Below are 13,402 nucleotides of genomic sequence, written 5' to 3'. Positions count from 1 at the left end.
AACAAATATTGAGGTAATTAGTGAAAGGGATGGGTAGCTACATGTTTATGGGGTAATACGGGTAAAAATCACGCTTATAGGACCTTACATTTTAATCCTATTGCCTTACTAAGTAGAAATCATGATTATAGGGCTTTACATCTTGTCATGTTTATCTCACCATGCTAGAAATCACGCCTATAGGTTTCAAATAATTCTGTAATAGAAATCATGTCTGCATGTCTTAAAATCAGCTTCACAAATAGATGCCATGCCTATAGGATTTAATCCAGATTCTATTATAACAAGTGCTTATGTATGTTTCCATGCCTGCAAGTCTTTAATATCAGTATTAAACTTAGATATCATGCCTATAGGGAACAATATCAAATCCTGCCTATGGATCTCGCATAGTTTTAGTTTAAATAACTCAATCCGGTTAAGGTTTAGTTCACTTCTGATTTGGTTTAATTAAGTGGTTTATATTTCCCTGAAACGAGTTCTTTGAAAACTGCCTTAAACTGTTATTAGACAGCATGCCCATAGGGATTTAAAAGTCTGTTTTAAAATCTGCCCCGTTTTACTATAAAACGTAGTCATCAGTATTTCGCGTATAGGCAAGCCTGTACGGCGTTTTCAAAACTTGCAATCCTGAAACTGTTTCTATGACTTAATGTTTTTTCTGATCCTAACAGGGTTTTAAAAAAAGAATAGGCAACTGCTAGGGTCATTACTCATGAGTTTGCAAAAAAAAATTACTTGTCTTCTGCATATTCACCTAGACATCCTGCCTCAGGATACTGTTTAATAAAAAGCCCTTAATTGTTCTTGAAGTCGTGCTGTTTATGTGCCTTATTTGAGGAGGAAACTTTGAGCCTCTAATTGATCCCTTTTATCTTATGTGTTAAAAGTCCTAATTGTTTTGCCTGTCACCTTAGAATTTTCACCTTTAAAACCTTAGGGGTCTGTCTAGAACCACCTATAGGTAGAGGTCCTAAATCCCTCCAGGACCATTAAGAAGGGTTTGGGTAACAGCACGCAATAGAGATCGCTGACTAAACACTCACTTTGCATGACCACTAAGGGGATGGGAAGGGTAGATATGGGATATGATGACTACGCGCTAATGTCACGTGTAGCCCCTCATCGAGGAGTGTTTACCGGACATTGTGTGGGGTGATCCTATAGGCTAACCAACCTAGGACCCCTCCTTTACCAAAATTCCTTTTTTCTATTTTAAAACCTTTGTTTACAACTTGTTCAAAGAATCTTTATTACTTGAGTTACCCAATGTGCTTTACTTGCAACCTATTTGATTCAACTGTTTATTTATATGGACTAATTTGTGAATATAAGTTTGGCCGGGACCCACAGTTGTGGACCAAGAGGGGTGCCTAACACCTTCCCCTCGAGGTTATTTCGAGCCCTTACCCTAATCTCTGGTAATGCAAACCAGTGTAAGAGTTAATCGCTCTAGGTGCCCTAACGCACCATAATCCGTTAGGTGGCGACTCTTTAAATACCCAATTCCCAAAAGGAAATGAGTTATTACCCCCCATGAAATGTCGAAACCCAGACTTCCCCCCGCGAGGAAGGGAAAAAAGGGGGCGCAACAGTGGCAATAAGTGTATCAATGGTCTTAGCATTCTCCATCTCAAATCTTTTCAGCAGCTCCTTGAAGCACTTAAACTTCAGAATTTGAAGGACCAGGTTCCTCCATATTTGAAACATCATCGACATCAACAGAATTATGACTTCCACTTCTTTGTTTTGCATCAGGAGTACTTGATGCAACATCAGAAACCTTATGTTCAGCTTCAGTCGAGGTGATTAAGGGACCATGTTCCTCTATGCCTTTTGGAGATTCTGATGTATCTTCTTCATCGCTCTGCTTGACTTGACACATCAAATCAGTCTTTCCATTTGCAATATCTATAGCTTCACTAGGAGCATTTCTAAATTCTTCATCTTCATCTTCTTTGTTATGTGACCCTTTGCCACCATTGTTAAGAAAAAAACATTTTGCATCCAAATGCTCTCAGGTAAGTCAGCTTGGGTTTTCTCCCATTGAGTAGTTCACAAAGAGACTTCTCGAGAAGGGACCTGATCAGGCACTTATTAATCAAGAAGAAGGTGGTGTTGACTGCTTCAGCCTACAAACCAGGTCCTCCATAACCAACTAGTTCAACAAATAAAAACTCGCATGCCCCAGTCATCTGCGCCATAACTCAGCATCATCATCAATGACACTTAGGCATGTTAGCTCACCACCATTCAGTGAATCAAGGTCTGCAACATAGATGTTCTTGAACCTTTTGGCTATCAACACCACTTCACCAGTTTTGAGATTGGTGAGAGTGCAAGATTTGGACAAGAACTTCACTTCATTTTCCCTTATCGCAGATTTGAGACACACTCAACAAGCTATATTTTAAGCCACTCACATGGTACATGTATTTACAATTGCATGGGAGAATGTTTTGCCAATTTTGCCAACACCAAGATTATAGCCCTTCTTGCTATTACCAAAGGACAAACTCCCACCTTGGAAAGCTTAGAGTGAGAGGAAATCATCCATTCTTCCAGTCATATACTTAGAGCAGCCGCTAATATCCATGTACCATTTTTTTACTGCTACCTCTCACTCCAGCCTGCACACAAAATCAATGATTAGACTTAGGAACCTAAGCCAACTTGGGTCCCTTGTAATAATAGAACGGGCAGATCAAACTTCTTTTTGCCCATGCATCCAACACATATTTTCTTTTAAGGGAACCAGGTTCCTCAACAGCAGGCCTCTTTTCAACAAAAACTTTGTTTTTCTGCAAAGACTGAGTTTTAGTTACACAAGAGTCCTTGTAATGACATGTTTGACCACAGTGAGTACACAACCAATTATTATCCACAATTACATACTTGCTATGGGGATTATAGGGGGTTTTAGCCTTTTGGAACCCGATTCCTTGCTTCTTTCCACCAATACTCTTGCACATAGACGTTTTTTACATCATAGGACCAAGTACATTTAAGTGACTTATCAAGATCATTTTTAACCCTTTTCAAATCCTCCTGAAGTTGTCTATTTTTTTCAAGCTCAGCAATAAGACTTGTTTTTACTTTCTTAAGCTCACTCTCAAGCTCAAGTTGAGCCTCACTAGCCACTTTTTTACCCTTAGTGTTGTCCATCCATTTTTTGTTTGGTTTTTCAACAAGTTATTTTCTCTAGTTACTTCTTCCACTTGTTCCTTCAAGTCCACAATAGAAACTACCATATCATCCCTCTCTAGTTCTATGTCACCAATTTCTTCTATTAAAATATTTTTATCATTAATGAGGCTGTGATAGGCATCAATCAACATATTTACTAAGGACATCAATTTTGTCTTAGAGTAAGTTTTCAAATTTCTTTAAACATCAAAAAAACTTACCTCATCTTCCTCCTTGTCCTCATCATCATCAGACTTGGCCAAGAGTGCAAAGATTGACTCATATTCTAAAGATCTTTTGTCAGCAACCATCATATATGCATCTCCTTGGTCATTCTCACCTTCAGATTCACTGGAGCAATCTCCCCAGTCAGCCAAAGCTTTCTTCACCATGTTTTCAGCAACATCTCTTCTATTGAACTTCCTATTAGGGACCTGGTTCCTCTTAGCTGCCTTATCCATGTTGTTTTTGTAATAATCCTGCTTATGAAGAGGACAGTCTATAATGAAGTGTCCAGACTTTTCACACTTATGGCAGCAATCATTTCCTTTAAAATTCCTGCTGGAACTTCCTTTCTTTGGAAATCCATAATTTTTTCGAATCATCTTCTGGAATCTTTGAGTGAGATACTCCATGTCGGATTCATCACTACATGAATCGTTGTTAGCAGCCTTGAGAACCCGGTTCTTCTCCTTCTTGGGATGTCTTCTTTCAAGATGTTTCTTTCTCTTCATCTCATAAGTTTTGAGATTTCCAATAAGCTCGTTGATGTGCCGGAGAATTTCGGCACATTTGATACAAATTGCTTAGATTTTAGCTTGTTTTAGATGCAATTATCCTTTATACTTATGTAATTTTAGTGTTTTTACAGTATATGAGGTTTACGGACTTAAGAGCATGGAAATGAATTCAAAAAGCCACAAAAAGACAAGAAAAGAGCAAAAAGGCATCGCAAATGTGGATATGCTATCGCAAATCCATCATGCGAGCCGCAAAATGCGCACTTGAATCGCAAACCACAACAGTGTTCTGGGCAAAATCCAACGCAAGAAATGCGGTCCAGTCTGCGATCGCATAACCTGTATGCGAGCCGCAGAATGGACCGCAAACTCAACTTGAAGGTTGCTGAAGGTAGAAAATACGACGCGAAATGCGATCGCATTTCTACAATGCGAACCGCAAACCATGAATGCGATGAAGGCCTGGAAACTAGGGTTGAACTATGCGATGGCCATGTCAAGAATGCGGACCGCATGTCTGTTATGCGACAGATATGCGGTCGCATATTTAACCGGAAAGGGCATTTTTTTCCAGATTTTGCCCCGAATTTTGGCCCACTATAAATAGATTTATTGGGGTTTTGTAGGGCATCTTGTCTGATTTTGGGAGCTAATACAAGGCTTTAATATTTTTCACTTTTGGAAGCTTTTGGTTGAAGAATCTTTCACTTTGTAAGCTTTATGGCATTAAATATTCTCTTCATTTTGTATTTTAGTATGAGTAGCTAACTTTAAATACTAAGGTTGTGGACCCTAAATGGGTGTAATGTTAATGGGTGTTTACCATTGAATATATATATAATGGTTGGTTGATGTTTATTTACTTCTCATTCTTCATTTATTGTTGGTGGTTGCAAACATTAACAAGTGCCATTAAATTCTTACTTTGCTTGGTAAAGTGGGTTAGAATTTGGTAGAAGTAAATATCAAAGACTCAAGGCGTTAACCCTTGTTTAATAGAATCGCTTAGGAATAAGTGGGTTTTATTTGGCATATATTGATTGTTTTTAATTGCAACTCTTTTATATTTGGAAAAATTATAAAGAGTAAATACTACCCAACTATTGGAAAATATTGGGAAGTCATTTAGAAATCATTTGCACATTAAAAGGACATTCCATTGGAAATATATCATATTAACACCGGTAGCATTACATTTCATTGAAGGGGACACAACCTTGGTTTCTTTAATCCAATTAATTACATTATAAATCTCAACATTAGTTATTTCTTCAAATTACAATTACACCATACTCTTGTTACAATTAACCGGATAGAATTACGACCTAAGTCGAGTGACACACTAATCGAGTAGCTTTTCATACCTATTCCCTATGGGATTCGACCCCAACCTTGTTGGGTTACTATATTTGACACCGACCGCCTTACACTATTTATTAAAGTGTAATTTGAGCGTATCAAATTTTGAAGCCGTTGCTGGGGAATACGGTTTTGAAATTACTAATTAGTGTGTGCTTTACTTTACGTTTTATTCTATTCTATCACACTTCGCTTGTTTTGCTTGGTGTTGATAGGAAGACATGTCAGACTACGAGGAAGACATGGATGAAAATCCTTTTGCGGACATAGATGAGTACATAGAGGATACAAATGCTATTGTACCTCCGATTGTTGGTGCTTCAACTTTCAAAGTGGAACATGGTCTAATCCTAATGCTCAAAGCGGAGGGGTTTTTCAGGAATTCCACTGATGACGATCCAACACAACACCTTAGGAACTTCTTGGGAGTATGTGCTATGCATAAGCAGAACAATGTCTGGATGATGCCCTAAGGTTGAGGGTGTTCAAGTACTCACTAGCTGGAGACGCAAGAAGGTGGCTCCAAAACTTGCCACCAAATTCCATCCGTTCTTGGCCTGAACTTGTCCGAGCATTTTTAGCTAAATGGTTCCCACAGAGCAAGAAATCCGAACTTTGGGATAAAATTTTATTCTTCAAGCAACAGCCAGGGGAACATCTACATGAGGCATGGGATCGATTCAAATTATATTTGGTGAGGTCTCCCAATCATGGTTTTCCGGACACTATTTTGTTGGAGAAATTTTACATGGGTTTGGATCCTATGAACCAATCTATAGCGAAGAATGCAGCTGACAGATCTTTTATGGACAAATCATTCGCAAGGGTCACAAAAATACTTGACAAAATGGCAAAACATAATCAAGCTTGGTACTCTGAGGATACCACAGGTGGAATTGCATATGATTCGCCTTCCTTGACCAACCTGATTAAGGAAAATCAAGAGAGAGATCAAATAATCGCAGGGCTTGCCACAAATGTCAATGTGTTGACAAAAATGTTCACGGAAAGCCAAACAAAGAAGGTGAATGTGGTGGAGGATGTGCAACCCACATCAAATGAAGATTTTGAGGAAGCAAACTACATCAACAACTCTCAAGGAGGGTATCAAAGGCAACAATACCAAGGTCAAGGACACCAAAATCAATGGAGGCCTAACCCGCAAGGGCAAGGCAACCAACAATGGCGAAATGTCCAAGGTGGCTCAAATCAAGGAAATTGGAATAACAACAATAACTTCGCAAATCGGAGTTCAAATCCTTATGTTCCCCCAAAGGGTCAATATTCAAATCAAGGTTTATCGAGTGATTCCAAGTTGGAAAGCATGCTTGAACGGGTATTACAAAATCAAGAGAAGTACGACACGTCTATGAGGAATATGACCGAGATTGTTGGCTCTCATACCGCATCCATTTAAAAATTGGAAATGCAAATGAGAGACCTCTTAAGGGAACAAAATCCGAAGCAAAAAGGGACACTTCCAAGTGACACAATTGCGAACCCAAAGGGTAGTGGGAGTGGTCCAACTTCTCACATCATGGAAATTACTACTCGGAGTGGGAAGGTACTAAAAGGAGAGGGTGAACAAGTGATTGAAGTAGATGAGTCCGAACAAGGGGTTGAGGTTGAAGAGCCAAGTGTTGTCGAAGTTGAAAAGATTCTGGAAGATTTGCAAGTGCAAAAAGAGAACCGGGAAGAGGTAAGGAAAAGGTAGAAGACATACCAAAAACTCTTCCACCTATTCCTAGACCTCCTCCCCCATTCCCTCTAAGACCTGTGAGGAAGGTTGATGATAGCAAACTTGAAAAGTTCTACGACATTCTCAAGCAATTATCGGTGAATATTCCATTTGTGGAAGCATTTCAAGAGATGCAGGGGTTTGCTAAATATTTGAAAGATTTGATCACAAAGAAGAGAACCACCAAGAATGAAGTGGTAAACATGACTCACCGGGTTAGTTCCATCATTGCAACATCCACCGTCCAAAAGAAAGAACATCCGGGAGCCTTCACCATTCCATGTACTATTGGGGCACGTGATTTTGCAAGAGCCCTTTGTGATAATGGGGCTAGCATCAACTTAATGCCTCTTGCCATCTATAAGCAAATGGGGTTAGGTATGCCGAAGCCCACAAGTATGAGGTTGCAAATGGCCGATCGTTCCATAAAAAGACCGGTGGGAATTATTGATGATGTGCTTGTTAAAGTGGGAAAGTTTCATTTACCCGCCGATTTTGTAATCCTTGATTGTGCGGTTGACAAAGAGATCCCTATCATCTTGGGGAGACCATTCCTTGCCATGGGAAGAGCACTAATGGATTCGGAACAGAATGAGATCAAATTCCGTGTGAATGATGAAGAGGTTACATTCCAAGCAAGCAAGGGTATGAAGCTACCACATGAGTATGAAAGCATCTCGGTGATCGATGTTGTTGATGAAGTAGAGGATGCGGTTGAAATGAAAATGGAAGAACAATGCCTCGGCGAGGCATTGGCGGCTATTTTGGTGAACTTTGATGGTGAAGATATGGAAGGGTATATGGAATTGGTAAACGCATTGGAGGGGCTTGGATCTTACACTTATGCTCCGGCAAAGCTCTCTCTCGATTTGGAGAATAGAGCCACTCCGCCCGCAAAGCCTTCTATTATCGAGCCACCGCAACTAGAGCTCAAACCACTTCCACCACACTTGAGGTATAAATTTCTTGGCTCCAATGATACTTTACCCGTAATAGTTTCTTCTTTGTTGAATGATGTGCAGGTGGAACAATTGTTGGAAGTCTTGAAGGAGCATAGGCAAGCCATTGGATGGACAATTGTGGACATCCCAGGGATTCCCGCGGGAATTTGTGAACACAAGATCCAATTGGAGAGTGAGACGAAACCAAGTGTGGAACATCAACGACGGTTGAACCCGTCAATGCAAGAGGTGGTAAAGAAAGAAATCATCAAGTGGTTGGATGCCGGGGTAGTCTACCCTATTGCCGATAGTTCTTGGGTGAGCCCGGTGCAATGTGTGCCGAAAAAGGGAGGCATGACCGTAATTGAAAATGATAAAAATGAGCCCATCCCAACAAGAACGGTGACCGGTTGGAGGGTGTGTATGGATTACCGGTCGCTCAACAGTGCCACATGCAAAGACCATTTCCCTATGCCTTTTATTGATCAAATGCTTGATAGGCTAGCGGGAAGGTCATTCTATTGTTTCCTTGATGGATATTCCGGCTACAACCAAATCAACATAGCATTGGAGGATCAAGAGAAGACGATATTCACTTGCCCCTATGGAACTTTTGCCTTTAGCCAGATGCCATTTGGTTTATGCAACGCTCCGGTTACTTTTCAAAGATGCATGATGTCCATTTTCTCCGACATGGTAGAGGATTTTCTAGAAGTCTTCATGGACGACTTCTCGGTGGTAGGTGACTCTTTTGAGCATTGCCTTAACAATCTTAGACAAGTGCTTAAGAGATGTGAAGAAACCAACCTTGTGCTCAATTGGGAGAAATGCCACTTCATGGTGGATGAAGGTATTGTATTGGGGCACAAAATTTCAAAACATGGCATAGAGGTCGACCGGGTTAAGATCGAGATTATTTCCAAGCTTCCTCCACCTACTTCCGTTAAAGGTGTTCGAAGTTTCTTAGGGCATGCCGGATTCTATAGGCGTTTCATCAAGGATTTTTCCAAGATTGCAAATCCATTGTGCAAACTCCTTGAGAAAGATGACAAATTTGTGTTTGACGAAAAATGCCTCAAAGCCTTTGAGGAATTGAAACAAAGGCTCACCACGGCACCCATTATTGTCACACCCGATTGGTCTCTTCCTTTCGAGCTCATGTGTGACGCCAGTGGTGCAGCTATTGGAGCAATGCTTGGCCAACGTTACAACAAGGTTCTCCACCCGGTCTATTATGCAAGCAAGACAATCAATGGAGCGCAAATAATTACACACTGACTGAGCAAGAACTTCTTGCCATTGTTTATGCCTTCGAGAAGTTCCAGGCTTATTTGTTGGGATCTAAGGTGATAGTGTACACAGATCATGATGCTCTTCGATATCTCATGGCAAAGAAGGATGCAAAGCCTAGGTTGATTCGATGGGTCTTGTTGTTGCAAGAATTTGACTTCGAGGTCAAGGATCGCAAGGGAACTCAAAATCAAGTAGCGGATCATTTATCAAGGCTTGAAGAGGCAGGAAGGCCAAAGGGAGATCTTGAAATCAACGATGCCTTCCCGGATGAACAAATATTGGCACTATCTAGCACTTTTGCTCCTTGGTATACCGATATTGCTAACTACTTGGTTAGTGACCTTATTCCGGAAGGATTGGAATCCTATCAAAAGAAGAAATTTTTGAGAGATTGTCGGCAATACTATTGGGAAGAGCCATACTTGTTCCGTGTTTGTGCTGACAACATCATCCGAAGATGTGTTCCAGAAGAAGAAATTATGCCAATTCTAAAAGCATGCCATGACTCGCCAGTTGGGGGTCATCATGGGAGAAATCGGACGGCGGCTAAGGTGCTTGAATGTGGTTATTATTGGCCGTCGATCTATCATGATGCCAATCAAATGGTCAAGGCTTGTGACCAATGCCAAAGGCAAGGATCAATCTCCAAGAAGCATGAAATGCCAATACACTTTGTGATGGAGATAGAAATTTTCGACGTATAGGGGATTGATGTTATGGGTCCCTTTGTAAGCTCTTGTGGGATGAAGTATATCTTGGTAGCTGTGGACTATGTGTCCAAATGGGTTGAAGCAATTGCCTTACCAAACAACAAGGCAAGAAGTGTGACCGCATTCTTAAAGAAAAACATATTCACTCGATTTGGCACTCCTAGAGCCATTCTTAGTGATGGTGGGTCTCATTTCTGTAACAAGGCTTTCACGGGGATACTAGAGAAGTATGGCGTCAAGTACAAGGTGGCCACACCTTATCATCCCCAATCTAGTGGTCAAGTTGAGGTTTCCAACCGGGAGATCAAGAGCATTCTAGCAAAGACTGTTAATGCAAACAGGACCAACTGGTCAAGGAAGCTAGATGACGCATTGTGGGCGTACCGCACGGCATAGAAGACTCCTATTGGTACTTCTCCTTATCGGTTAGTCTTCGGCAAAGCTTGTCATCTACCCGTAGAATTGGAACACAAAGCCATGTGGGCCCTGAAGAGGTTGAACTTGGATTGGGCTGAAGCTGTAAATTTGAGGTTAACACAACTCAATGAAATGGAGGAATTCCATTTCCATGCATATGAAAGTGCAGCTGTGTATAAAGAAAGGATGAAGTTCGTCCATGACAAAAAGATCTTGAAAAGGGAGTTCAAGTCGGGTGACTTGGTTTTGCTCTTTAACTCAAGGCTCAAATTGTTTCCGAGAACGCTAAAATCAAAATGGTCCGATCCGTTCAAAGTGGTAAATGTCTCTCCTTTTGGAGCTGTGGAACTAGAATCGGAGGATGGGCTCCGAACCTTCAAAGTGAATGGCCAGCGAGTCAAGCATTACTTGGGCACAGATGGAGAAAAACATTTGGTGGAGCAGCTGGCTCTCAAAGATGGTCCATGCCCGACCAATGAGTGAATCCAAGGGAACGTCAACTTCGTCGTGCCACGATGTTAAATCAAGCGCTTCATGGGAGGCAACCCATGTGTGGTATGAAGTTTTTAATTTTTGTAAGATAGATTTAATTAAGCAATTTAAAGTGTGTGTTAGAGTGTTAGAGTGCAGTGGGTAAGATTGCATGAAAAGGGGGAGAAAAATCACTTTCCACAGTTTGCTGCACATATGCGGTCGCATTTTAACTATGCGGACCGCAATTTGGTCACAAAACAACACAGCGTGTTGGCTAAATCTGGTGGTAAAGATGCGACGAGTTGGTGCACTATGCGGACCGCATTTTCACTATGCGATCGCATAGTGCACCGCATTTTGGGCCCTTCAGCAAGTCACTTGAATCCACCGCATAACACTTATGCGGTCGCATAGTGTGTTATGCGGTAACTTACCCACCACAAAATTGTCAGGTATATCTTCGCATCCTTTCATCTCTCACACATTTAAAACAAAACAAACTTTTTTTTATTGTATCAGAAACAAACCAAAATGAAAAAAAAACGAAAAACGAAGAGAAAAGGAACGGAGAAGGCAAAATCGACTAGTGCGTGATCTAATACTCCAAGTGTGCTCATAAACAACGTCACTGGTATGTCTTCTTTGTCCCAATTCCATTATTGCAGGCTTTGGTTGTACAGTTGTTCTTATTATTATTTTTTTTTGTTTCCCCTGTTGTTGCTTTTCTTCTGTGTTTTTCTTTCGTGGTTTGTAATTAGAGACCTTTTCGTAGTGTGCTCTTAGTTAATGAGTGTGTTTTGGGGACGCTGGGTAGTGAAAATTAGGTCCACCATTACTGAGGGTTAGTTCAATCGTTGGGAACGATGACATTTGCGGCTCGCAAAATCAAAATGCGGTCCGCATTTCTGCCGCATAACTAACCCTAGATTGGCTGAGGAAGATGATAAAATACGGCGAGTTTGCGATCGTATATTGATATGCGGACCGCAGACCCACCGCATACTGACACAGTGTACCCAATTTACAACATGCTTTCTGCGGCCATTTTGCGATCGCATTTCCTACTTTGCGGTGGAATGTGCAATCGCATTTTGGGATTTGGTTTGTGAACAAATCAGTTCTGCGATGAGTATGCAGTCCGCATAGTGGTTATGCGATCGCATAACTCATCGCAGATTGAGACCCAGTACGGAATGTCAAGTTTGCGACAGGTTTGCGGTCCGCATAGTGGTTATGCGATCACATATCCTGTCGCATCTTCAATTTTTTTATTTTTATTTTTTTTTATTTTTTCTGTTTTCTTTTCACTGTTGCCTACAAGGTCGCTCACATTCCACTTTTGTGCAGATATGGCTCCCAAGAAATACTCAGCCTCCGACAAGAAAAGGGCATCCTCCAGTCGTCAAGCGTCACAAGCCAAACGATCCCGAACGGACCCTAATGTTCCACATCCCTCCCAGTCTGATGAGGAGGAGATCTTTCCCTCAGTTGACCTACAAGCTGAGGCAAGAAGGAAAAGCGGAGATGACTTCCAACTCCGATTTGGGGTTGATGGGTCTAGGGCACTGTACAGATAAGGGCTCACCAAACGGAAGATCCTGGCTGAGAAGCAATTGAGCTTGAACGGGTTACAGGAGAAGTACCCCCACATATGGGAGAACATAAAACAAAGAAAATGGGAGTGCTTCACTGAACCACCTGTTGAATATAATGAGACCCTTGTCCGTGAGTTCTATGCATCGTATGGAGCCTCCAAGAATGCGCACCACAAACGCAACAGGATTTTCTGTGACACTGTACTGGTTCGGGGAAAGAGTGTGGACTGCAGCATTGAGAAAATTAATGAGCTATACTTTCCTAACTGGACTTCGGGCACGGCTGAGTATGCTGCCAAATGGGCAAATAGGGAAAATGAGCGCAATTGGATTGCTTCGGTGATAGCAAGGGGGACCCCTGCTTGGATCAACCTTGTGCACAAAATATATAAGGAGGATCTCACACGAGAGGGTCGATTTTGGCTCAGCTTTGTCACCTCACGCCTTATTCCGTCCAGAAATGAGACTAATATAGGCATTGAGAAAGCCCTTCTCATTGCATGTATTATGGAGGGCATCAAGATTGATGTGGGCGATCTTATATTCCGAGAGCTAGGGATTCAGGCAACACAGCACGCCACTTCACTCCCATTCCCCTGCTTGATCACAGCCCTCTGTAAGGCTGTAAAGGTCCCCACCATGCCACATTCTGACAGGACAGGGAAGGAGCTGGGAGACATTGATATCACGCGCATTAGCGATGATGTTGCTCCCCGAGAGGTTCAGACTCAGGGACCAATTGATGTAGAGCCTTCAGACTCCCAGACTCCTGTGACCCCTCAGGCTCCCGTTGCGTCCACTTCTACTTCACAGCCGGCCTCTCAGTCCACCACTGCTCAGCCTTCTGCTGCACTGCCAGCCGTCTCGCGGCTTGGTCTCATAGCTCAGCATGCCAATGCTAAGGTAGACCAGCTTCTGAAGAACCTGCCCATCCTCATCAAACAGGCAT

At 41.8% G+C, this 13,402-nt stretch overlaps 1 protein-coding gene and 1 pseudogene across 1 annotated transcript; both read left to right on the top strand.

The window, feature by feature from the left end:
- Positions 1 to 4,238: 4,238 nt before the first annotated feature.
- On the top strand, positions 4,239 to 6,702 carry LOC109216680. Its single transcript, XM_019380853.1, has 4 exons — positions 4,239 to 4,400; positions 5,501 to 5,627; positions 5,735 to 6,484; positions 6,581 to 6,702. Exons 1-4 carry the CDS (start codon positions 4,239 to 4,241, stop codon positions 6,700 to 6,702), a joined length of 1,161 nt encoding a protein of 386 aa, XP_019236398.1.
- Positions 6,703 to 6,711: 9 nt separating this feature from the next.
- LOC109216679 lies at positions 6,712 to 10,867 on the top strand (annotated as a pseudogene).
- The last annotated feature ends 2,535 nt before the right edge of the window (positions 10,868 to 13,402 follow it).

Source organism: Nicotiana attenuata, unplaced genomic scaffold (assembly GCF_001879085.1).
Source record: "Nicotiana attenuata strain UT unplaced genomic scaffold, NIATTr2, whole genome shotgun sequence".
NCBI lineage: Eukaryota > Viridiplantae > Streptophyta > Magnoliopsida > Solanales > Solanaceae > Nicotiana > Nicotiana attenuata.
Note: the sequence above shows the minus strand (reverse complement) of the source record. Positions and strands in the feature narration are given on the sequence as shown.